Genomic DNA, 27,543 nt, shown 5'->3' with positions numbered 1-27,543 from the left:
ATGGCACAATTGCCTGAGTTAGCCTTTTGTGCTGATGAAAATTCAAATACTGCTCAGAAGAACAAGCCACGGGGAGATCTCACCAGCAGGTGTACCCCTGAGAACACTGCTCTGGCATCCTTAGCACTGCTTGGGGCAAGAAGCACTCCCCAGCAGCTCCAGAGAATGCCTCCTTAATGTTCCATTAAGCCAAAAAGAGCTTTTCAATCTTTTAGCAACTTCTGTCAAGTTCAACACTAGGTCAAATATGGGCCACGTGTGCATTCTCTCCTGCCAATACGGCAAGGCACATGGAGGGCTACATTAAGAGAAGCACAGCTGATCAGGTGTGCCAGGCCATCAAATCCATGCACTCCAATAAACCTGGAAATCCCTTTCCTTCCCTGGCCAGAGGCAGGATCCCTCAATTTCTGGATGGTGTATTCATCACCTGATCCTTTTTCTGCTAACCAGAACTTCCACACTGGGGTCAAAGGCAGTACCAGTCCTTCTGTGCTGCTGGGGAACTGCTCAACAGCAACCGGAGTGGTAATTCTCCTGTATGGGCCCTTTTTAGCCACTAAATTCCTCACAATTCACATACCCCAGCTTCCACTTTTGAGGGCTCTCACTGCCCCATGGAGATAATGCAGACAGAACCACAGCGTGACACACCAGTGTGCACATGGTACCTCCCCCCTGAGCAGAAAACATCTCCTTTGTCAGCCTGCATGGTGGCTGGTGGGGAGGAGGAGGAAGCCTTTGAACAGCTGGAACTGTCGGGAGTCCCTCCCCAGCTGAGGCACGGGCCTGCAGGAGTGGGTGGGAGAGAGATTCTCTTTGAATTGCTGGAGCAGACTGGCCAATCTACCCACAGCTGGGGCCCTGATGTCTGGCCAAGTCACGAGCACCAGGTGCTGGCATATGGTGACAGTGCTCCATGCAAACTTCCACTGCACTGGATTTCATTTGGGTCTTCAGATGCCTGGTTGTTATCCACGCTGCTGCAGATCACCTCCACCACTGCTAACTCCCCCACAGACTGGATGCTCTGAGTGGTTGTCCACTCTTGCCTTAACAGTTTGCAAGACCTTCTTCACGATGCTTCTTCACACTCAATGCAAGCTGCCTCCAGAGGCTGCTGATTTTTGCTCCTTTTCCAATCCTTTTGTTGATCCCCCATTCCCTTGTGAGGCATCCCAGCTGCTGGGCTGCCTTGCTCTCTAATTCCTCACGGTTGGCTCCAGTAGCACAGCACTGCAGCAGCCAGCTGATAATTAGCTCACCAGGCTGATGGCTGTAATATTTATGTGTATCTTGCAGCTTACTCAGGGCTAAGGAGTTGATGATTTCTGCCTTGTTCATGATTTCTGTCTCTTTCCCCTCCTGTTCTTGTGACTGTTCTGCTGCACAACAGGCTGCCTCTCCAAATCCTCCTCCTGCTCCCTCTTGGGAGAAGCTTTCTCCCTGACTGAGGTAATTTGCTTCTGCCTCCATTGTTTCTTTGTGATAAAAGTTGAGAGGTGGGTGTCTGGCTTAGCCATGGTGCTTTCTGTGTGTCTTCAGACACAGAGACCCTCTAAGGGTGCTGAAGAGTTCTTGGCAGCATTAGGCCAGGCCCAACACAGTGTGAGAAGTTGTGTCCCTTTAGCACAGCCAGGGCATCCTTTTCTCAAATGTACTGTTGCTTTTTCAGGATCCTGCACTTGTTTGGCAGTCAGGTGCCACACCATCAGAAGTAAAAACTGTTCTAGATACCTCACCACCCACGACCACACAACCTCAGAGCACATCCCTGTGTGATATTCCTAAATACTGAGTTAATCCTAGGAAAAGCTGGATACAGATTCTTGAGACACATTCTGATTACCCAGGAGTGTTCAAAATACTGAACAGTCATTGTAACAAGGTGGAAAGCAACCCTGCAGGAGGCGAAGGGGAAGGTGCTGTTGTTTCCTCCACAACTGTCTCTCAGAGGAAAGGAGAGAAAAGGTGTAATTGTTAATTATCTCCACAAGATGGTTCCCGAAGTACTGGGACAGCAGCAACGCATAGCCCAAATACCAGATTAGGCTCAGGGCCAGTGCTTTCATCATAGTTCTCCAAGGGAAAACACAACCAAGTGCCACACAGCACAGCAAACTGCAAAAGACAAACCCAGCCCTCAACATGCTCTCAATTGTTGTGTTTACTCTTGAGCAAGACAGGGAGTGGGTCCCTGCATCAAGAGTGAGTAAGTCAACATCACAACCAGCAACAGCTGAACAGGCATAAAAGGTTCCCTGTAGCACACTCTGGTAAAACATCTTATTATCTTGAGCCCTAAGTGTCCATCCTGGGTACCAAAAAGAATTGTGTTGGACAGCAGCTAAGCACCTCAGAGCAGCTCAGTCTGTGCCCCCCACCATGGGATGTACTGTGGGCTTTTAGCTCTGTACAGACAAAGGATGAATACAGTCCCTCGTGGAGGATTTCCTGGGCTGAGATGAAGCACATCTGGGGTTAGACATGCCCATCCAAGTTCAGTGTGCTGCATCCCACCCTCTGTGCCCAGCACACAGGAGCAGGGAGCAGCTTTCCTCTCTATCCAGCTGAGGCAGTGTGAGGCCAGGGGCAGGCAAAAAAGGGTTTTTTGTATTTGTATGATTTGCTGCTTTACTAAAGGAAATGCAAAATCATTCGAAGCGTGTTTACAAGCAGGTGAGGGAGATTTGAAGAATATAAAGGTAGTCTACTGAAGTGCCTTATGATTAAAGCATACTTCCCCTTGGTATTTCCTCTTGCTTCAGCTTAGTGAGCATGAGTGGGGGTAAGGAGATCCTCAGATGAGAAGAGAAAGAGCTTTTTACTGAACTACTTCTGTTCCTGGAGCAATTTGAGGCTACAATCCTAAAGGTCAAAAATATTGTGGGAAACTGAAATTGATGCCACCAATAAAAGACACAGTTTTAGTAGATTCTTCTAAAAATCCCTAACAATTAACAGAAAGAGAAGTGTCTCTACACTCTACCCCAGAGAAGAGCAAGTGAGAAAATTTGTGGGTTGAGTTAAAGACAGTTTAATAGATAAAAGGGGAAAAAATGAAAACAAAACCATGAAAAGCAATCACTACCACTTTTTTGACAGTCCCCAGCCAACAGACTCCTGGAACATCCCCCCTCCCCATCCCCAGTTTTTATTACTGAGCACGATCTTGTACAGCACAGACTATCTCTGAGGTGAGCTGTGCCCCCTCCTGCCCCTTGCCCACAGCCAGCCCCTCAGTGGGTGCTGGAGTGAGGAGCAGAGAAAGCCTTGGTAGTGTGCAAGCACTGCTGAGCACAGTGGGTGAGCAACGCTGTTTTAGTTACACATCCAAAACACGAGACTGCATAGGATACTGCCAAGAAAATTAACTCCATCACAAGTGGGATGCAGTAGATCAGGATAACTTTTTTATTTAAATTTGGTTTAAAAAGCAGCTGGGACCTTGTCCTGTATTTTGTGCATCTGTGGAATGGTGCAGCAATTCCATAGTGGTGATAAGCCCAGAGGAGCAGCCAGCAGGAATGTCTGGTTGAGTAGGTGGGTGACTGAAGTAAAATGGTGTGAATGCCTTCCTCAGTCCACTGGCCTCCCTCCCCCTGACCTGCTCTAGAGGTAGGTGAGGACAAGGAACCAAGGAGACAAAAATAAGACCATGACCAGACCAGAACAGCCCTAAGGTTACACATTGCTCAGAAACTGTGTGAGGAGTACATTAGTACACAGCAATGACTAGTTCACCCAGAGTCTGACAGACAAATACAATATTTTGCTTATAGGTTACCTGGAGGAAACAAGACAACAAAAACTTCTGAAGAATTACAGGCAAATACCTTAAACATAAGATTACTTGATAATATTGATAAGGGACAATTCACATTGTTTGTTTGCTATTTTTTAACATTAAGGTTTAATTATTTAAGAGCAATCAGAACATTGTGGTGATAAAAATACCAAAAAAAAGTCATTAATTTTTGGGGATTTCCCTTTATTGGTAACAAGTACAAATAAAAACTTGTATCTGCATGAAAAAATAAGCGAGGTGTACACAGTTTTGTGGTATGTTTGGTGTTTCTTTCACACAGCTGAGGTGAAGTGACTCAGAATATCTCCAGCAACCCAAGTTTTTTGCAGCCCTAAATAATTATGAACCAATTAACATAGATGTAAGACTAAGAAAAGATGATGAATGGCTCTTACTTCATGTAATATGTAAAAACAAGAGCCAAAGAAAGCTGAAATGTGACTCTGGTTGAACTTAGGTAGTTCTTTCAAGCACATTTTTTTTACAACTTCAGGGAACTTAATGGGTAACTGCCTGGAATAAACCACAATTCTCAGTGCTTCTCTTCTGTCTTCAGCCTTTCTGCTGCAGTAACAAAAGTAACTCAGGGAGAAGTTCCAGTCTTGGGAAGAAAGAAAATGCCAGAGCAGGAAAGAGAAAAAGTGTAAGTAAGAAGGGGTCTGGTGTTGAAGCCATTCTCCAGAACAAAGTGAGTCCTGAGTTCTGGATGCTGCTCCTAAACAAAGATTGGGACTCAATCTTATTATACATAAAATATCATGGTATAATGTGGGCAGAATGTACACAGAATATTATGTACACTACACAGGATATATTTTCAGTATATTTTTTAGAGAACAGAGTTTTTATTTATATTTTGCATTTGGTGGAATGCAACACTCTGATCTATGACAAACAAGCTGTGTGGCAGGGAGGGAGCACAGGGGGAAAAGGAGGGAGGAGAGAATTTAACAGAAATAACTCCACTTAGTGTTTGAGTGAGGGATGTAATGAAATCTGTTTGCTGTGCTAGCTGTCTCCAGATTGGGCTGTAATTACACCACAGAAGGAAGAAAGGTAGCTGAGTCTCAATCTAGATCATTTATGTAAACTCAGCCTTCTTGTCAACGGCATTCTCAGATTGCACGAGTGCAAACCACAAAAATCATCTCCTATGAACAAAACAGAGACGGTCTCAAATTGCAGGTTTCTGATACACCTTATAAGCTGTCTGTAATTGGACTTGAAAATCCAACAACTGAGGTTCAAAACTTCTCCAGTATTTTCTGCATTTTATTCAGTGCAATGACTACTCACAGAGGAGCATTCCTGCTTCCTTTTTGCCAAAGGCTGATGTCTAGCCTTACAAATTAACATTTATTTGGCTTAAATTAACACAAGTGTCACAAACATAGGAAATTCTTTTGTGTAAGACTCTGTTGAAACAAACTGCTGGATCCGAGGGAGGGATATTCCCTCCCCCAGAAGAGTTGGAAAAACCTCATTCTTTGACCCAGAGCAACATTTTACATAGGCACAGTATAAACTCCAGGCACTCAGTTCCCTTAACAGAGCCAAATTAATATTTGATTAAATATTTTAAAGCTCCTACTTACCATGCTTGACACATTTTCTCAGCAAGTTTCTCAAATACAGAACTCATTAGGCACAGGGTAATTTTACATTTGAATACATAAAAAGAGTGTGAGGAGACATAACTGCGTGCAGACAGAGAGGGATTTTCCCCCATTAATCCCCCAAACTGCCCTTCCCGTTGGAAAAGGGAATGTTAATTCCCGGTTTCGGCAGCTCACTCTCTCTGGGCAGGTTTGAGCGGGTTTCTCGTGACACCTGGATCTTCACGCCCTTCCATCCATCCCTCCCTCTGGCAGGAAAACCACCGGCCTCCGCCCTGGCGCCGTCCCCGCTGCTGCCCAATCAATACCGCCTTATTTCCTGTCCATTTGCTGAGGTCACGGAAACGGGACTCATTAATTATTTCTACCGGTGCAGCCTCAAGTGCGCTTCTGGCACGACAAGCGAAAACCGTCTGTGACCTTTTTTCTTTCCCCTCCCGAGTTTTGCTGGTGGCGGCGGCGGCGAGCGCGCGTTCCTCTGCCGGGACGGGCTGAGGGGGCAGAGGCGTGAGGCGGCACCGGGGCTGCTTCCACCTGTGGAGGCGTGAGGCGGCACCGGGGCTGCTTCCACCTGTGGAGGCGTGAGGCGGCACCGGGGTCCCGCCGGGCTGCTTCCACCTGTGGAGGGAGAGACGCTCGTCCCGGAGCAGCAGGTCAGGGAAACCTGGTCACGGCGTAGACAATGTTGGCCAAGGCGTCCCTGGCCTCCGAGGGAGGGAATCGCTCCAGGGCTGCCAGCGCTCTGTTTCCGTGGCAGCGGCAGAGGTCGATGGCAGAAGTGACACCTTTGCCAGCCTTGATCGCTTCCTGCAGCTGTTGGAAAACACAGGCACATCGGTGTGGGGGGCGTTTCAGCCGTGCACAATTATCTCTGGGAGCACAGGGCTTCCGCCGCCTCTTCCCGAGGTAAAGGCAAAGCCAAAGCCATCAGACAAAGCCCTTAAATCCTCTCAGCTGCTCTGTTTAGCTCCCCACTGCAGCGAAACTGTGTAATGGAAACCACACCACCCGTTACTTATCACCTGAAAGATGCTGATCTCCAAAGGGCACGCTTAAACTAAAAAAATAAAATTAAATTTTTAAATATCTGAACATTTCATACCTCAGCCACCGCCTGAGAGCTTTTGTTCGGAACTGGCAAAGCAGCCATTTGCTCACACTCCTGTTTTCTGCAGTGAAAACCTGCATTTTGTGAACACCCATTCCATCCCCTGCTTTCAGAAACCAGCACAGGACGACACAGGTGGAACGACTGTGTTTTGTAATAAGGGTTTCTATTTATAGACCATGCAATTACATTGCTCATAGTGGACAAAAGCAAATTTTGTCAGTAAAATGTGGTAAACTATCATACTGAACTCATGCAACCTCCATCTTATCAATAAGGCTAGAGAATTTGACAAAGGCTTGGTGACACACCATATGAGAGAGAATACTTTCATGGAATAACTGACATTTCATAGCAGGTTGCTGGAAAGATTTGGCACCTTAAAAACTTGGGTAAATGCTGGGTAAAATTTCCTATAAAATAATACAGACAAAATTGACAAAGTAAAGCATGTTATTTCACCCATACCTGAACTTAGCAGAACTCTAAACAGCTTTTATTAAGGACTTTTTTCTTTTTAATTAGTATTTTTTTTTGAACAGCATAATGAGACTGTCATGAAACACTATTATATTTTCTACTCTAAAATGCAGGTGTTCCCAGACCAATTCCAGCCTGATGCCTCATCCAAGAGCCTGGGAACAAAGGCCAGGTGGATCTTTGGGATTTGATTTTTCTAAAAGCTTTACAGCATTTCATGACCTTTAACACGCCCTACACAGCTTTCACAACTGTCTTACATCACTGCACCAGCTCTTTTAAAAAAAGGCTTTTCTTAGATACAGGTACCTACAGTAACAAACTATACAGGGTTTCCTAAGTCATGTTTTTCACCAATGTTTTCACAGCTCAGTGCCCAAATTATTTAAAAAATACATCACTATGGTTTCTACCTATCCAGTTTAAATCATATATATATATATATATATATATACACACATATCTTAAGAAAAATCCCTATATATGACTAGATTGTATGTCATCCCCTTTCTATACATACTTGCAATCATACGGAATGAATGACGCTTCTTATCTGAAAGTGGATTCATTATCTGTATTTAAAGATGAAATTAGCTGAAAGCATATTACAGTACTTGAGTGTTCAAGTCCCAGTTCATAAAAATTTTATTCTCCTCTTCAGTTGGAATCTTCCTGCACTGTGTGCTGGAAAGGAACTTGCCTTGAGGCATAAATGCATCACATAGCTAATTCAATATGTCTTCTAATGAGTGGGAATCAGCCACATCTCCAGGGCTCTGCAGCAAAGGTGAGGGTAGGTGAGATGAGGTGCTCTAGCAGTGTGCAAAGGTGTCCCTTCCTCTTCTTTGAGGCACAGCCTTGTGGGGCAGTAGAACCCCACACATCTTGAAGCAAACTCTGCTGATTTGCTAAAGCTTATTAAAAAGCATTATCATAAATCTAATACTCATGGAAGCATATACTGGGATGTAAACAGGAAAGACAATAGCTCCTAGAAGGTCTTCAAATTGGTGAAAAGCCAGAGAAGCTTGGCTTAGGCATATATATGTTCATATGTATGTACCATGACTTAGCTGAAAGAGCAGAGTCTGGAAAGGGGGAGAATCCTGACACAAGGGCACAATCCATTTACACGCCTGTCTTGTGTAAGCTCTCCAACACATGCACTGCTTTGAAGCCAATACAATCGCCAAGCTCGTGCCAAACTATAGGCAGAGGAAGCACTACACAAAAATCAGACTAATCCGCTGTTGAATGTTTCCCAGCGAAGCTCAAGGAATGTCAAAATGGAAAATACCTGCTTATATGGCAAGCTTTTCAGTTAGAGATCATTCTACGTAATGAACAATTTATAGGCCTCAAAAACGTACCTGTTTTGTATTCCGTTTGCAGAAGCTGCTGGTCAGCTCAAATAAGCATACACAGAGGCAAAGCAGACTGAACTAACCAGACTACACACTAGCTCTAGCTCAGCAGGGGTTGTGAAAAAAAAAAGGGAAAAAAGAAGTACAAACGACTTGCTGTAGTGGGAAAGTTCTTAAAGAAATACAGGAACCAACTCTGTAACAAACCAGGCTTCAGCAGCCCTGCTGCATGCAAAAGCCCCCTAATTTAAGACTTTAGTTGTACTCTTGGTTATATTACAGTTACGTTTTCAGACTCTCAGATTTTGAACTTCAATAATTTTATGTAAGAACTTCACAAACTAAGGCCACAGAAGAAAAAACCAGCCCTGCTGCATGCAAAAGCCCCCTAATTAAAGGCTTTAGTTGTACTCTTGGTTATACTACAGTTACATTTTCCGACTCTCTCTCTCAGATTTTGAGCTTCAATAATTTTATGTAATGAACTTCATAAACTAAGGGCACAGAAGAAAAAAATCAATGTATCCAGTGTAGATGCATTATTTTTAAATTTGGATAGGAACAGCTGATTTTCACAGCAAATGAATAGAAAAGCAACATTTACTGCTTCTACTTTTTACTTTATAAACTTTAGTTAAGCTGCCTCATTGATTTCTTCTAAATATAAGAATCTGCTCTTTTAGTCTCTACTTATATGGCGTATTTAATTTTGTGCATATTTCCACTTGTAGGAACAATTTAATCCACACAACCTTCTTCAGAATGATATTCAGTAATTAAAACTGAATACAAGTCAAAACACAGATTGTTTAGCTACACTTTTCTCCAGTTGAACTGCTAGATATGCTGGAATACTGCATTTTTGCTTTTAAGCTTTTGTTCAGACCATTGGCATTAAAGCCTTACTTCATTCTACAAGTGCCAAGACTCTGAAAAAAATCACCAACTGGGTTTTGGTTATTTAAATTCAGCTTAAAGAATAGTCTTGCAATAGTGCAGCCAAGCTGAGGCTCAGATGAGACATGATCTCCTCCATAACGTGTCTGCAATCTGTGCCCTTGCAGATAAACTCAGAACTTAACTGAGCAAACCCACACTGGCTCTGCTTTGAGTGGGAGGCTGGACCAGACATCCCCAGAGGTCCCTTCCAGCTTCCATTACTGCATGATTCTGTGGAGAGTTCAAAGTACCACGTTTCTCAGTCTGTTTGTTTTAAAAAGGCAAAGGGAGGGCTTCTCATCCATACCACAGAAGGGAAGGATTTGCCTTTCAGGCCAGCGGCTCTGGACTGCTGTTGGACAGAACAGCTGGTCTGAGGGCAGCAAGAGGTCAGAGAGGAAAGCTAGGAACTGCTGGATTTTGGAGACTGAAGAACTAAAGGAGTCAAAAACTAAGCAGGTGTTCAAGTACAAAGTCAACTAATTTCAAGGCTTCTCTGTTGAGACATTTCTGCTTCATGAGCCAAAGGAAAGAAGACTCACACAGCGCTGCCTGTAGGGAGCAACAAATCGGGGGCAGGGTGGGGCAGGAAGACTCACTGAATATGTGGTGAATATTTTGGCTGTAATAGACTTTATATGCAAAGGGAGAAAGAGAGCATTGAAATTCCTGATTTTCTTTTTCCTCCTCCAACGCAGGACTAATTATTTCAGTGGCAAAATGTCAAAAGTAACTTCAGATTTTTTTGACATTGTTTTAAATGGATGATCCTAAACCAGAAAATTTGTTATCTACTGAAATCTATGAATATCATTCATTCTCTCTGATCCTGAAGTGAGCTAAAACATTCTACATTTCTGAAGTACACAGTACTTGCTGAAATAAAAATAAACTCCAGAACTCAAAATCTAAATTGATCAATGGCCAAGTGATGGAATAATGCTCAAAATGTCTGCAGTGTTCTGCCCTGGCTTTCCTAAATTTGTTTTCCCTTCTGTGGAAACAGCAAGCTTAATAAGTACTGGTGTTTTAGACTGCTGAAACATTAACCTTAAAAAAGTATCGACATATTTCATAGGTAGTAGATCAATTTTGTCAAATTTTTTCTTTGTTTTCTAAAGAAGTACTTTGGAATGTTTCAGCATCCATTCTTGTGGCTGGACAGAGGGTTGAGCTCTTGCTTCTCAAAAAAACCCTGGACAACCATTTATTTGCATGACTTCATACCATCATAGGATATAATTTTTTTTAATGTCTATTTTTTAAAATGTTTTGTTTGCTATATGCAGCATGATATGCCAGCTGAAACTGGGGCAGTATTTATCAAGTATTTTCAGCGAAACTTTTTCTGTACAAAGGGCCCAAATGCCCTGCAGAAGCCTCCATTAATAGAGTAGAATTTATATCTTTATTCATCTGACAAACAGAAAAAATTTCTTTTTACTTCAAATGGAAACACCCACTATATATAGGATGAGACCAAATGTGGGGAGGGTTGTCCCCAACAGGAAAGGAACTGCTTACAGGGAACACTACTGTTACACAGCTCTTATAATACTCTGCCAAATAATTACAACCCATCCTGAGACACTGATTGATTGTACAGATTCTTTATTATTTTGGAAGGGACACTAAAGCCTTTCTATTCTTTCACAATGAATTTAACAAGACCCACTAGTTTTTAAATCTAAACAACAGCAGTTGTGAAGATTCTTTACCCAAAAGCATAATTTTCTTAAATCCCACTAATACAAATAGTGTTTGTTAATTCTCATCTTAGCACACACAAGCAATCAACTTCATATTTATGTTAAAACATATTATTTGCTTAAATGAAACAAAAGTTATGCTGGATTTATACCCCAAAGAAGTGGGAAAATACCCACTGATTACAAACAAAGATGCAACTGATTGTTGGTACTGGATATGCACCTTGATAATTCAGATATTAATTCCAAAAAAATAAGAAAATTGCTTCATGTGAATGGTTTTGAATGCTTTTGTACTGCTAACACATCTAAAAAGCCCCATTGACTATGCTGTGTTTTTTTATTACACGTAACAAAAGGAGCTAATAGCAGTGGTTGCTCCAAAACAAACAAGACAAATCTTCATGCAAAACCAAGAGTCATAGGCATCTACAGACAACAACCCTCTATTTTGAACTCTCTGCTGCATTTCAGAAGCAAGAGGGTGAGCAGCCTGTGGCCTACAGTCCCATGACACACCTCATGGTGACTCCCTGGCATGGTAACAAAGCCATGGGATGACTGTCCCCTACCCCATGGGCTGCAGACCCGCAGCCAGCATCTCTGGCTGGCACTGTGCTGTTGTTATTTATTAGCAGCATGGCAGTAGGCTACCACTGAGAAACCTCCTTGTAACCAAATGTGACCTTTCCCATTCTTCTTCTCTCTCTCTCTTTGCCACCATCTGGGAAGTCAAGACTTTAGTGCCATGCAGTGTATGAACAGCTGGATCTGCCCCATCCTGACTCATGCCTTCCAGCACTGTACAAACTCAGCTCCTGGTGTTGATGCAGTGCACAATATTTCATACACAAACCAAGAAAGTATGTCACAGCATTCCATGGCAGACTATGCCATACTTTCCATGCCAGTTTGGATGAAAGGCCTCTATAACAGACAGCAGAGCAAATGGACAAAGCTACAGTGGAAAAAAAAAAAAAAAAAGAAAAGTTTTGCTATGTCCTCTTTCACTTGAATTTATCTTTTCTGGATATTGCATTTAGAAAAGTAACAAATCATTGCATAGCACAGTCATCGGCTGCAAAATACAAGATTTATTTATTTAGTATTATAATTTTTCTACAACCTTGGCCAGAAAACAAGAATTACTCCTAGCTTACTTATTTCTGCTACTAGTTGAGCCTTTGTTACACTCCTTTAACAAGCTTGTAAAATGCCAAGCACCATTAAGGCCTCAGCTTTAGCAGAGAGTTTTTAATCAATATTATCAGGTAGTAACAATTAAACTGAGACTCTCAATTTGTTGTTTGAGAATTACACAGCTTATCTTGCACGCAAGGTATGTGCAACATGGATAACAGCTTCTTGATTTTAAAAAGTCTGAGATTTTTGCTACATACATATGAGTGGGACAGGAAAGTTGCTGTTTCTTTCCATCACATACATGAAATTTGTCCCTTACACTGGTACTTTCCCTTGTATTATCTGAGAAACACCACAAAAACAGCTGAAAGAATTTTTTCATCTCTGGAAGAGACTCTCAAACAACACAGCAATGGATCAATAATTTGTCTGGATGCAGTGTGATAGCATAGGAAAAAACAGAGTAAAACACTCAGACACTAATGTGACTAATAAATATATATTCAGAACACAGACAATATCAAAAATCCTTCTGATAAAAAGATTCAATAAAGCTGAGATGAAAAATCCCTAAAAAATTTTGCAAAACATAGCGACCTTATTGACCTGGCAGTCTCAGACCTAATCAAATTAACAGAAAGCATTTCACTTCTATATTTGTGCCAGAGACCTGACCAAACTTGCTAGTATGACACAGGCATTTTTTTGTCAGTGAAAAAAAGCAGGGGTACCATTTTCATATAACATGCACCAAAAGAACAATTCAGAATTCTTAAGCAGTCTCAAAATTGAAATAAAATTTTTGCCTTTTAAGAAGGCATGTTAAATGTGTGGAACTCAATTTCTCAAATGTATTTTCATTATTTTAATTGAAAGTGCAGCAAGCAAGCAAAACTTTCTTAAGTTTTCGTATACATATGAGTTTAACTAAGAAATAATATTTTTATCTCAATTAAGTGGCACTGAAGTTCATAATAAAAACTAAAAGAAGAAAAATAATCAAATTTTTCAGAAGTTCTACAACTAATTTTGGTGAGCTTCGCTTTTACAAAACTAAAGAGGAGATATTTTGAAGGCTCAAAGAGACACAAGATTTGATTAGGAATGTTAAAGTAACTGTATCAACGGAATAGAAAGATGAGAAGCGACTGTGATGCTGAGAAGAAAAGACTGTGCAATGTGCAAAAATGTGACTCTAGTGATGGAAGAGGAAAGACGACACAGCAAAAAGCAAAAAATACTAATTTGTACAGCACAACCTGCCCTCTAATTGGCTGTATGCACGTGCTGGTCAAGTCATTCTGCTGGGGACAGCTACAGGTTCCTGAGTTCATTTAGCATAGATATAACTAATGACCACTTCTACTTTAAACCAACAGACACAGGAAAGAGGGATATGATAGCCTAGGCTTTTGAAACTGACCTCTAAAAAAAAAAAAAGCTGGAAGTTGTTTGAACTCACAAAAATAATGCACAATTTTTCACTATCATTCACCTCATAATATCTGTGCTTGTGCAAGAGATAATTACCCAAAACCAGCAAAAATCATGTGCTTTCTGGTAGCAGCCAATTGCTCAAAATACAAAACTTGAAGGGTTTTCTCTCTTTCTTTACCTTTTATTCAAGTGTCCAAGTTGCCTAAGCATAATGTAAGTTTTTAAATTTCATGTGAAGGATCCAAGATCTGAAACAATTTCAGTCAAAATACAGAATAGTCTGACAAATGTTTGATTTAGTAAAGCAAATTTAGATGCTTTTCCTTCCCCTTTGCCTTTTCTTTTCAATGTATGGAAATTACACTGTGTGGATTTGTGAAAATGACAATTGTGGAACACAATTATAACAATTTAAAGGAGAAAACTCATTCTGGACTTGCAAAAGTAACCTAGCTTAAATATTCACAGGAGTGTCCCCAAGACACATCTGAAGAATAAATTTGGTGCCCTCAGTGGTGATTTAGAAGAAAGAAAACTGATACAACTGTGACTGGTGTAGAGAACAACCTAAAAGCACAATGATTTTAAATGGCAAAGTAAGTTGAGATCCCTCTGCCATTCTAAGAGGAAGGAAGGGCAGTGAGGTTTTTAAATAATCCAAATTGTAATTTTTGTCAATACAGAATAATTACAATAATCTGACCTGTACTTGTGTGTTAGCCTTCCATATGAGCAGCAATCAGTCTGAGCTGTAACACTCTTCAGGCCCCACTTCAAGAAGCAATTCTCAATCATGCAAGTGGCTCAGTAATTTATATGTATAGTTATATATTTATATGTTATTTCCCACTGATGCTGGAGAAAACTGACTGGACTTCATGATCTGCTTAAGACTCAGAACCAGTCAGGCTCATGCTCAGTGAGCTGGGGACACAGTGTCACCTCTATCCACCACGAGTGTGCTTCAATATTTAACCATGTGAGCCATCTCCTGCAGCCCCTTAAGAGTTTCAAGGTGTCCCAGCTACTTCCAGTAAAGCTACTTAGTTCAGGTCTGCTTTTATTGCAGAGAAGGAGCAAATACAGTCTTGGAAAGCTAGAAGTTGTAATGGGGACTGGAAGAAACCAAATTATTGTATGTGTATATTTTTAATAGATGGCATGGAACAAAGGAGAGATAAAAAAAAAATTAGCAGTGTACTCTACCAATAGAGAGAGACCACTGATAGGATCTAACCTGCAAATGACTCCAGAAAAAAAAACCAGCAAAAGCCATCAGAAGGCTGGTTTGAAAATTGAGTTTGGGGAAATAAGTGGGAGAAATGACAGTAAAAATAATAATTCAATAACTACATTATTAAATTACTATTATTAGATACATTATTAAATTACTATTATTAAATAGCTACATTGTATAGTTACAGTACAGCTGTCTATTTATGGCTTTTTAAAATCAAGAAGTTGCAGGAGCCATTCTCCCTCCCTCCATATACACACATACACCTTACAACCTAGCTTTAATAAGTACCTCTCAGCTGTCAAGAATATTCTTGAAAATATTTTTAAAAATATTAAAAATGAGATATAAATATAATTTACCAACCTTCTTATAGTCCATAATGTTTCCTTTTCCTTGTGCCTTAAAAAGAAAGAGATTTTTTTTTATCAGACACTACATATTACAAACCAGAATTACAAGAATAAAAATGCAATTAAATGAGCTACTACTTTGAACATAACTTACTTTCTTTAGGAATCTGATACAGAAAACCCTAAAATACAACCAAATGTGTTACCAGCTTACACAACATGGTTCTGTTTCAGATGAGAGCTGCAGATACTCAGTGTAATTTTTAGGCTTTTTTATTATGATTTGTAGTTAAACATTTGGTGAATCCAAAATGTTTCGGTCTTAAGAAATCTTGCTGTTTGCATTAATTAATCTCTCCCATGAGATTCTGTAATAAACTCTACTTCCTATCAGCAACAACAGGATTTACTTCCTTTAAAGAGAACTCTCTGTATACTTACACTGGCTTGCATGAGGCAATAGTCTAGAGCTCCCAAAAGGGGCTGCTGGACCCTGTCAGAGCTGTTACCAGGCTGGAGGTGCTTTTGATTTAAGTATCAGCATCACCTTTTGAGTAAGCAACAGATGAATACAACCTGTAATTCCTAATACATTCAGAAAGAAATACAAACAAATTTTAAATTCCTTATTGCCCAGATGCAGGCAAATATGCTGTCCAACTTTCTGAATTTTGTCATATAATGATGTAGAAGATGTCCTTGTCACTTGTGCTCTGACAGAACCAGAGCATTAGCACTTAACCAAACTGAAAACCCTCCCCTGAGGTCTGATCTGGATGTGCCATTATCACTTCATCCAACTCCAGCTTTTTTTTCCAGATTCATTGAGGAAAAAAAATAACCTGTTTCTTTCTCTCTAGCTTCCTCAAGGGAAGACCCCAAATCTCAATTCTTCTGCAATGTGTCTCCTGAAAAGATGTTGATTAGGACTGCTGCCTCTCCATGTCCTCTGTGGGGACTTCAGAGATCAGCCCAAAGGAGCAGAAAACTGGGCTAACGAGAAGAGCTGAGACCTGCACTGAAGAGGAACACCATGTGGCAAGCACAACTTCCAAGAGATGTTGCCAAGCTGGCCCAGACTTGAAAAAAACCCCTAATTTTTGTAAAGGAGGAAATATAGAATAGAGAAAAGAACTGATGAGAGACTAAACAAACTGAACATGAAGGAGAACAGTAGATAACAGAACTGATTCCTCTGAAGGATAAAGGGGATTGATCCACAAAACCCCTTTGATTCTCTCTTTAGTCTTCTCAGGAGCCAGCTTTTCTGGAATGCATGTTAAGAAGACAGACTGATAGCATTTGGGAGTAGCAAAACCACTGCCAATTACTGCTTCCTTATTTGTATATTCCCATCTTCTTTGATTTGTCAATTTTTATTCACCTGATTGGATCTTACAGCTTCTTCAAAATATATCTAGTAGTTATATTGTATAACCAGAAACATATTCCTTAACAAGTGGTTGCCTATATGCAGATTCACACTGCAGCAAAGAATCTGACAACATGCTTGAGGAAGATGTTTTTCAGCTGCAGCAATAGCAGGAAAGGTGTGCTCAGTGTGCCTCCTCCTGTGCTTATTCTCATTACCAACAGCAAGAATATTTTCTCATGACCTGCTCCTGTCAAGCACTCAAGTCAATGGCTGTTGTGCTCCTCCAGGCAGCAACCTCATACAATCTGTCTCCTAAGCCTTCTTTACTACAACTGCACCATTGCTTTCTTTCCTTTTTTTATCCTCACGGTAGTACTTTGACTCTAACTTTTTCTGACCCTCATCTCAGACACACAGATGGTTTTTTTACCTTTTACATCAGACTTGCTCAACTGGTTAAGCTTCTGACATGGCCTGAGTGCACTGCATGTGCTTTACCTATTAAAACCACACAAATCACATTGCTTGAGAGGGTGGCTTATGAGTGCACCCTTACAAGCACTGCCAACATGAGAAAGTCTCTGGTTTGAGTTCTTGGCCTACACTGAATGTCACCTAGTGAATGTGACTGTGGGTGATATCTCAAAGAGCATGTAGTTAATCAAAGATAACTTTCCTCTCTAAACCAGCACAAGTCAAGAAAGGCTCCTGGACTAGGTGCTCCCTATTGAAGTTGGTAGTAGTGGTAGCATAGTAAATACCACGTATAAAGTATGTGTATAATAAATAAATGTATGAAGTACAGCTGTACTAGTAGGTAGCAAATACTTTTGCATAGTACATGTCACTTGGCACCCCCACCCTTTTCACACAGAACTCCTTCATTGTTTCCATAATGCCCATTTTTGGTAAGCAGACAGACAGCACTCCTGGAGTCCTGCAACCTCCTCTGGATTCTGCAGATGGGAAACTGTTTCAGAGCTTTTATACACTGTGCTGTGGAAATGCCATTATTCTCCAACTGCAATATTCCAAATCCATTTACATTCAACTCTCATATGAGCCTTGTGACTGTTGAATTCCAAAAATCCTCATAATGCTTTATGAACCACTAGTCCCTAATTTCGAAGTGGCAATAGGATTGCTTCATTTTCTTGTCCCCCCACTCTATACAACTGTAGAACTGTAGATTCTGCACACACCTCCCAAAATCTCACAGCTGAAGAGACCATGTCTCTTGCTTGCAGTACCTGAAGACAGAACTAGGCAGAGGTTTATATTCCACATCCTGCACCTGATTCCTGCTTTCAAACCAGCAGAGAAAGGAGCCATCAGCAAGCACATCTTGAATGAATTTGCTTGCACAGAGCCAGCTTCTTATTGAAGGCAGCAGCCTTTCTAACAAACTGTATAACAACAAGCATGAATTTCCAAACGGCAGTCATCACTGTTGTTTAGACAGACAAAACATGTCCAACTGATGTGGGAACTCAACAGAATACTTAATTTTGGCCATTTTGGTGCTTCCTCCTCCCCCTTTCCCTTCTTGATGTATTCTACAGTTTTCTATTTGTGCTTCAGCAACATCTAGGGAGCTATTCATGGACTTGAACCCTGCTGTGGTACATGGCAGTTACCATGTAGTTATTTTATTCTTATTGCCTTCCTCATGTAAAAATTAGAGGAAAAAATAGGTAAATAAGAGAATTAAGAACAAGGATACCAGACAGCTAGATCTCCAAATTATTTTGTGGTGGTAAGAACGCCAAGCCCCATGGATCTTTCCCCTTCCATTGAAAATTACTATTCCCAGCATAATTTGGCAGAAGGAAATGTGTGCCTACCTTTCAACCACAGTGATGGTTGAAGTTCTCTACTTTAAGCTGCCAGTGAAAGTAGCTTTACTAAGACGTGGGAGTGCACAAGCAGTGCAGAGGAACACACATATGCTCCACGCAAATGAATCTGCCTGTTACACTGATACACAGAAGTCTGACAGAGCATGACTGTCAGGTCCCTACATTTCCCCTTGTTTAAAGTGTGGATGTGAGAGGTATTAAGCACCACAGAGCACAGGGAAACCTTTTTTTAATTTCTAAGTTCCTGTGCAGAATGAAAGTATCGATAGGAAGAAATAAACAAATGGCAAAACCAGGAAATTCTAAACAGAGCTTTATTTTACCTCTCTAATCTGTTTAAGCCATGCCTCCCTTCCACGGAATTCCTGATGAAGGATTGCAGGAGCAGAATTTAAACTGAAGGCCATGGTGTCACTGGAAGTTTCTTTAACAAATGGCTGCAGGTCCGAATGTAGCTGGAAAAGAAGAACACACACACGTTCAGTTCCCAGGAACAGTCTATACGTATCCACCCACTCCTCAAATTGAGGTCCACATCCTGATTCTACACCTACTCACCACTTCCTACTTTGACACTTGTACTCTGGTTGCACTTTTTCAAGTTTGGGGGAGGGATAGAAAGATGTTGAAAGCCTTGCAGTGGTGGAAAGATGTGGTAAAGAGAAGCAAGAGAGTCTGCAAAGACACAGATAAAGGACAGCCTGCGGAGCTGGGCAAGCCATGGGACACAGCCAGGTAGGAGACTGTGGAGTGGCAAGAAACAGAAAAAATGTAAAGGAGAGAATGATCCAGTCTTTTGTGGAAAGAAGATCAGGTTTTCATCTGTGCAGACTATTACATTCTACTTTTGAGTACCTGAGGAAGCAGATACAGTATGACCTTCCTTAGGACAAAGCAAATGCTACATAGCTAGAAGTTTTCTATGAAAATTATGCAATCCTTAATACACAACTATGTGTCAATGGTGAATATATTAATATTAAAGCATATAGAGAATATTAAGGATATTACTGCACTTGAAGTAATTTACTGGTAGAATTGTACTTAGTAATAGCATATAGTGGCATTCCTGTGGCAGTAAAACTGTGCTTTATAAAACCACTTCCTTCTCTTGTAGGAACTAGAAACTGCATAAATCAACCCAGCTGAGGCAGATGGGAGGTCTGTCTGCCTGTCTCAAGCTACATCTAACCTCACAAGTGATGCAATATAGCAGAAGCGGATCTGTGTCTTCTTCTGGACTAATTCCAGCTGCAGACTCAATGTCTTCTAGTGGAGGTCAGAGACCTGGTCCAGGAAATCCTACTGCTGTAGAGGTGTAGGATGCTCCTGTCCAGATATGGTGACCGACCTCCTCACGTTCTAGCTGCCCTCTATAGAAGTTCCATCCACAGCAGGTTATTCAGAGGGGATATGGCTCAGTCCATGCTGCTGCAGACAATTGAGACTCACAGCACAAATCTCTGCACAGCAGCAGCCAAGACCCAACACATTATGTACAGGGCAATGAGAGGCTGGAAAGCAGTGCTGCAGAAAGGGTCCTGGAGATCCTGGCTGACAGCAAGTTGAGCATGAGCCAGCAGTGCCCTGGCAGCCAGGAGGGCACAGCCTCGCCAGCCGGGCAAGGGAGGGGATTGTCCTGATCTGCTCTGGGATGGCCTCACCTCGAGTGCTGGGGGCAGTTTGGGGCACCACAATACGAGAAAGGTATGAAACTATTGGAGAGTGTCCAAATGAGGTTACAAAGACGATGAAGGCCCTTGAAGGGAAGCAGTATGAGGAGTGGCTCAGGTCGCTTGGTCTGTTCAGCCTGAAGGAGACTGATGGGAAACCTCCTTGCAGTCATCAAAATCCTTGTGAGGGGAACAGGAGCAGCAAGCACTGATCTCTTCTCTGTGGTGACCAGTGACAGGGCCTGAAGGAATGGCCTGAAGTTGTGCCAGGGGAGGTTTAAGCTTGGATACTAGAAAAGGTTCTTTCCCAAAGAGTGGTTTGGCACTGGAACAGGCTCTCCAGGGAAGTGGTCACAGCACCAAGCCTGACAGAGTTCAGAAGTGTTTGGACAATGCTCTCAGGCACAGGGTGTGACTCTGGGGGATGGTTCTGTGCAGGGCTGGGAGTTGGACTCGATGATCCTTGTGGATCCCTTCCAATTCAACATAGTCTGTGACATGTTTCCTCCTGCAACTCCTGTTAATGGGACAGTGGATTTAGGAATAATGAAGGAACAGAGAAGGCAGAGTTTTAAGCTGCTGCAGAAAGATGTGCTAGAAGGAAGTTAACAGAGCCTTTAATTGTAATGAACTCCATTGCCAGGAGTGTGATCTTGGTAGTTCACAAGCTCTGTTCATACCAACAGTTTCTGCAAACATCTCACTCCATACAGCAGTCAAATTTCTCAACACTCACCTGCTGGCTAAAGTCTACAGTATAAGTCATGCAGTATACAACAGAGCGCATGAGCAACACATCTTACAAGCCTTTCCTTCTATATTTAAGCTCCTAGAACAAAAGAAAAAGGTGTACCTTATGACTCATAGACATATGCTTCCCATACTGGAATGCCATGTCCTGGATCTCAGGGCTGTGCTTTGCTAGCTCCATTGCAGCCTGGCAGCTCTTGGCCAGCAAGGCACTGTGTGACAGGAAAACCTGCTCCTTCCACCTAGATATGCCAATGTCATCTGTGAGGCAGTTCTCCTGAAAAGGAAACAAAGGCTGACATGAAAACACCAAAATTGCATGTGTCAGCTCACAGAAGTTAATAGTGTGGCAGGGGTGAGTAACATGTACTACATAACAAAACAAAGTCTGGGTGCCGTGGTGACAAATAAATAATTTTAGGGATGAACAGAGGAAAGTATCAGAATAAATATATTGGCTGTTTCAAACAAAAACATTTTCCATTTTCCTCTAAAAAAGTACAGTGCAAAATATATGGAGCTGTCAATAGATTAAATATAAATATTTTTTTAATTACTGTATCATCACACTGAACATTAACAGCCAACTATAGCCCTCATGAGGGACTGGCGAGAAAAAAAAACCCACAACCAAAACTCCAAAACAAACCAAAAAAGCAAACCAACCCCTCCAGAGTACACTTGCATTTCAGCCCCTTCCCAGTTACCAAGAACCAACAATTCCAAACAAACTTGACAAGTCCCTACAATTTCTCCTTTGTAGTCAAGAAAAAAAAATAACTATAACAGGTGTTGAAAATTCTTATAGACTGCACTGAAAAAATGAAGGGCCATGAGAGAGGGCTTGTACTTCTTCTGCTCCCATATTAAGGGTGAGGAAAGTATTAAAAAATAAATAAAGTTGCAGGTTAGAAGTGTCAAGGATTAATTAAATTTCTCAGGAGCTGACAGAGTCAGTTATGTCTCTACTGAACTTTACCTCCTTGACTGTAGGGTCAGAGATGCTCAACCTGTCTCAAAATATTTTGTATCCAATGTATTTATTTGGATTACTTTCCACAGTGTTTTAATTAACACAAATGAAATACTTCCTCCCAAAATCGAAATTCAGCTGCCATTTCTTTGACTCATAAGGTGTTAATATGCTACGAATTCACTCATGTCTTCAAAGCTAGACATTACTTTAATCTGTCTCACATACTGTCATGCCTTTAGGTACTCTCTAAGGAGGGTGGAAAAAAAACCCTCAAAACAGAAAAGATCACAGCTGTTTTGCTTAGAAACAATAAAATCAGTAATGAGAAGCTACAGAAAAAAAAGCACAAAAATGTTTAAAATTTTGTAATTACTTACTTCACCTAAATCTGTACTGCACAGTAAGCCAAAAGATATTCTTTAACAGAGTAATATAAAAACCCCTCTTACACCACAAACCTTTTCCCTCAAAGTTATGTCAATTAAATTACTTAGAAATGAGCAAGAAGTAATTCTGTGTGACCCTATAGTTTTCTAGCAAGGTATTATCTGTCATGAAATCAGTAACAAATGAAATAGAATCCATCCGTTCAGCTCTAATTTTCCTCCCTTATGGATATCACCCAGAAGTGCTGTGTTACAAGGGAGAGGATAATTTGAGACTAATGGAAAAAGTAGGAGAATTCTGCAATGCCAAGTAACACAGAGCTGTATCAAAATGCCTTTGCTTTCAGACATACTATTAAGTTATACAAGGAAAGTGAAGAACAGTGAAACCACATGTTTGTTATTATGCATATGACAACTTACAAAGTCAAGCCTAAACTTTCCTCTGTTTCTGTATTTTTGTTTTAATATTTTAACTCAGCCCAGAGCATGTGCAAATTCCCATGACTGGCAAAATGTCAAAATGAGCATTTAATTCAAGTAGTTTCCCGTATATCAAGTCTCTTTTTTTTTCCATTTAGATATAGGTCAATTTATTTTAAATTTAAAATCAGGAGCTGTTGGAAGACGAAACACAATCTTTTCCTTAACAACCAATCTGCTCAGTGAAAAAACAGTACTTACTAAAATTCGCTGGATGATACTGAAAATTGGCAGTGATTTTTATAATCATTTGTTTTACATCAATTAAGAAAAAAATACTCTACAAAGGTATCCTGAAACAATTTTGAAGTTAACAAAATATTTCAGAAGACCCATAAATTGAAAATGACTGCTTTCTGTAGTCTTTGAGCAGCAAGAGAAGGGCAGACACTATCCAATATCAACTGAAGGAATTGAAGAAGCTTAAACAGTCATTGCAACTCAATGCATACAAGAAAATTAATTCCATGATTTGTTACAAAATATATTCCTAAACAAGTTTCAATTTCATTAACAGGATTGAAAATGATGGCAGAAAAAGTTACTGTCCACTACATGAACATTATGTAAAAGCTTCAAGCACCTAAAATGAGCATCTAACTTCAAAAAACCCACGAGAATTGAACACATTTTTGAAGACTGAAATCTTAAAAACAAAAGTATTGTAAATCTCTGGGCTACAGAAACAAGCCAGTCATAAAAAGGTATTATGTCCATATGGATGTGCTTCAGCATATGAACTTGCATGCCAGAATATAGCTGATTTTAATTAAAGAACTTCTTATGACCACATACCCCTAAAGCTTTTGCTGCTTAAGACAGAGGCAGACACATCCTTTCTTCAGCAAAATTTTCCAACAATGCAATTTTTTCCCAAGGTTAACTCTCATGTTATACATAAAGTGTCTGCCAACCACATCATATTCTTACAAGGGTAGGTAGGACAGTATCTAAACACTATTTTAAAAACATCAAGGGAAAACCCAAACTACTTCTAGACTGCAAAGGCTGTAAAATCTGATATCATGACAGCTCTTACTACTTCTAGAGAAATTTTCACTGCTTTGTAAGCTTTGTTTTGTTTTGTCAGCAGTGGGTATAGAAGTGGACATTAGCTGGCCCAGAAGACTCCTAAGACTTTCTTATAAAACCTCTCTAAAGTCAAATGAATTCTAGTTGCATTTGGCAGTGCTCAGACATTTGATTAACTAATGCTTGTGGACTGACCTCATTCATAAATTCTGTCACCAAGAAATGGGTGCAGATCACAAGCACCCCTGATGCTGTCAGAGGGGCAGGAATGGTGCATGGAGAGAGCTGAACCCCTCACCATCACTGGAAGAAAACAGCCAACTCTAGAGACAGTTTTCACAATGTCAGCATGAGTGCACAGGGAAAATATCCAAATACAGCTCTGTCAATCATCATTTCCAGTGGGAAATGAAGAACAGCTGAGGGTGCTCCCATTTTTCTATTGGCAAGGTCAATTACTGCTTTGTTAGAAATTGTCTAGTTGAGATTTTCTTTTATTAAACTACTTCCATGATTTAAACTGTGTTTAAAACAATCACCTCAGGAAACAAAAAACTTTTAGAAAATTAAACTGTAGGACAAAATATGTGATCACAACCATCAGGAAGGGCAGCTCTCAGTGACAGTACCAAGGATCTCCAATACAAAAGCAACACTTACAATAGCACAGTTTGATTTATCTCACCAAAGAAGATTCTTATATGAGGCTCAGCTGAAAATGTATTAAGGAAATATGAATGAAAAATATGTCTTAAAAGTGCACAAACCCATTTGCAAAACTAAGAAGGAGCAGAAGTCAGAGACTTTAAACTTCAGCTCTAGTTTGTAACACAACCTATCATTTATTTCCATACCATGGCGGCTCTTTCTTAACCATCTGCTCTTGCACAAAATGATCCAAATGTCTGAATCATTTATATCAAACATTAGTTCAGTTCTCCATGGGCAAATAATCCACAGAAACACATAGAAATATTTTTACATTGCATATTCAAAGTTTTAAATGAGGTAGTTCAAGAACTTATATTTTACATAAATACAATCCAGTGCAACTATGAATGACTCTACCAGCAGCAAGACCCTGTAAAACATTTCACACATGGTTCACATAAGCTTTCAGCAGATGTATTCATGCTTGCTGAACATGACAGGGCTTGTTTTATTGGTCTATTAATATCTGTCTTCACTGCTTTGGGAAGAACAAGGGTGTCCGAAAATGGGTCAATAAAGCAAGCTACTGACTACTTTTATCATGACACTGTAAAAACAACACCACCTGGTTTTAAAAGAAAAGTTTGTAAACTTATCATAAAGATAAATATCTCTTCACATCTGTTACTTTTAAATCTCTCTGGAAAACCTTAGTATTTAAAAGAACAAAAGCAGTAAATAAATAACATTGGTCTTCTTTCTAGCTAGGCTCTTTTTCCCCCAAACACATTTTCCTATTCTTTTCACAGATGCTCTTTACTGAAATTCCATATTTTATGCTTATCTTTAGTCATGCAACAAAAACATTTGTTTAAAAAAGTGAAAGCTCTGGCTCTGCTGCTCTGCTAAAAGGTGTTTTACATAACTCAACATATATTTGGTTTACTTTCTATAGTAAAATAATAAATCCATTACTTATAATACAGACTCATAGCAGTCAGTTGATGGACATGAGCAGTATTCCAAAACATTACTCCTCAAAGCAGGGCCAGGGACCAAACATCAAACAGCTCACTGCACTAGACCATCCTTTTCTGGAAAATAAACTCATTTTCATTAAAAACCCTACCGTGGTCTAAAATAAATTCCTGTTAATTCACTGTTTGATATAATGAGTACTCACTACTAAGGCCTTAATTTTTTAAACTCATTTTACATATTAGCTATGCACAACTTTCACAAAATTGCATCAAAAATTCCTAACAGCTCTTCTGGCCATCAACAGAACATGTTGGGAATGGTCCTGTCTTACACAATAGCCCCACGTTGACACTATAATGAGCTTAGTTAATGCACATTTATCACCAGCTACATATTCTGAAGACAAAAAAAAAAAATTGCCAAAACCCAACCAAGCTATTTCCCCTCAAAGTCCCTCATACTTTACGATTACAAGAGCATTCTAGAAGGTTAAGCACAGGAACCAAGACACTGAAATCCCTCTCTTGGTTCTGCTGTTTGGCCTTGAGCTTTCTTTTATCTCTTACCCCTGGCTCAGTGAATTGACAGGAATATTAAAGTAACTCCCCTTAGCATTTGTTAAATGATCTGGAATATTAAAACAGAGGAGGTTTATAAATATGACAGTATTCTCTGAGTTAGCAAACAATTTAGAAGTCTTCAGCCTCCTAACAGCTGGAAACAGAGACTCAGAGCAATGGGTTTTTTCTGTTAAAAACAGATAACCACAATCACAACTGAAGGTCTGACTAGACAATTTTCAACTTTGCGCTCATTTTTGCTCCCAAATTAGACCTAGATTTATGGAAGGCAAGTGGGAACTGGGAAGAATGTCCTTAATTTGTAGAATTTTGGGCTGAGAGGGGATTTAGCACAGAAAACTGCAATAGTTTATCATATTTCTTTCAGCTCCAGGTTATAGTCCAACATATAAGCTTAATATGGCTAATGCAATATCTTAAACCACAGCAGCTGTTTGTTACTTTGAACACGAGTGACAAGGCTTAACCTTCAGGCTGTGTCAAAGCCTACACTTCATAGTTTGTATTGTCACTTCAAATAATGATGAAAAGTTAAATATTTGCTTTTTCTTTCCTGGTTTCACACAGATCTAATGATTTACCTATGCAGAAAAGATGAAACATGATCAAACAGAATGTACTAAAATGGGACAGCTGTAGGATTGCACGTGGCTGTGCAGAGGAAAAAAAGTGGTAATGGAGCTGTCAAATAATTATATCCATTATACATATTCAGGAGTAAACCAGGTTAGTCTTGTTAGGTCAAATGATTCTTTGAACTTTCCTACTGGGTTATCCAAAGAAGACCGAATTTTTTTTTTTTTTTTTAAACATGAGCTTAGGGTCTCAGAGAAGAAAGGTTAACTTTGCAGAGATAATTTGTATTTTTGTCTACAATTCAGGTAGACATTCAGCGAAGTTCAAAACAACTTGGTGCTAAGTTAGTTCATTTTATGGTACTAAAGAGCTTTAAAACAACTGCATTAAGGACATTTAACATATGAAGTACAGTTTTCTTGCCTCAAGGAGGAAAAAAACCAAGGTGAGAAGACATCCTTCTGCTTTTCCAAATTTAGGACATTCCTAGCAATGAAAATACCATTACTAGCATCCCTGTGCCCTATTCTGAAAATGAAAAATAAGTTTGACATTTGAGATTTAGTTGTGGAGCAGAATAAAGCATTTGTCTTACCTCTGGGAAATGTAGTTCATAATTTTGTTTCAATCAAATTGCAATTAGGGAAGGAGGGAAGATGCACAAAGGACACAAATAAGACAGATCAACAACTGAGCTAGTCTATTTGCCAGTCTTTGCTAAAGAAATGTTCAGCACATGAATGGGACACTGCCTCAGCAGAAGAGTGCAGGGAGAGCAGCAGGGATATGTCTCAGCACAACATGGAACTAAATTTCTCAGAGAACTAGATAGAGAAAATTGAAGCAGATGCCACACCTTGTTGTAGGTCTCATCAGAAGCCACACACTACCCATTACAAAGGCTGAACTTCAGACACTGTCAGGTAAGTGTCTCTATTACGGCACCACGCTAATTGTGTTTTGAGTTAACTGGGCTCCCCTTAGGAAGGGTACAGTGTACTTGCAACTCTCCTTAGACAGAAATAG

The 27,543-nt window shown here is 40.2% G+C and overlaps 1 protein-coding gene across 4 annotated transcripts in view; it reads right to left on the bottom strand.

The window, feature by feature from the left end:
- Positions 1-3,404: 3,404 nt before the first annotated feature.
- Positions 3,405-27,543, bottom strand: part of PDSS2 (decaprenyl diphosphate synthase subunit 2) — a 112,616-nt gene continuing 88,477 nt past the window's right edge. Inside the window, exons 5-9 of one of the 4 annotated variants that reach the window (XR_005629613.1) lie at positions 20,955-21,128; positions 18,752-18,883; positions 15,208-15,243; positions 5,996-6,237; positions 3,405-5,958 (exon numbers count right to left, since the gene is read on the bottom strand). Coding sequence is in view for 3 of the 4 variants with exons in the window: in XM_039727247.1 (XP_039583181.1) it covers positions 6,079-6,237; positions 15,208-15,243; positions 18,752-18,883; positions 20,955-21,128 (501 nt within the window). In the remaining variant the exon portion in view is untranslated. Of the gene's footprint in view, positions 5,959-5,995; positions 6,410-10,894; positions 11,983-15,207; positions 15,244-18,751; positions 18,884-20,954; positions 21,129-27,543 lie in introns of those variants that run through there. The other 3 variants (XM_039727247.1, XM_039727258.1, XM_039727252.1) reach the window with 3 other exon arrangements.

This window comes from Passer montanus, unplaced genomic scaffold (genome assembly GCF_014805655.1).
Source record: "Passer montanus isolate IOZ18808 unplaced genomic scaffold, ASM1480565v1 scaffold11, whole genome shotgun sequence".
Classification (NCBI taxonomy): Eukaryota; Metazoa; Chordata; class Aves; order Passeriformes; family Passeridae; genus Passer; species Passer montanus.
The sequence above is the reverse complement of the archived record's forward strand: the minus strand, read 5'-3'. Positions and strand labels throughout refer to the sequence as shown.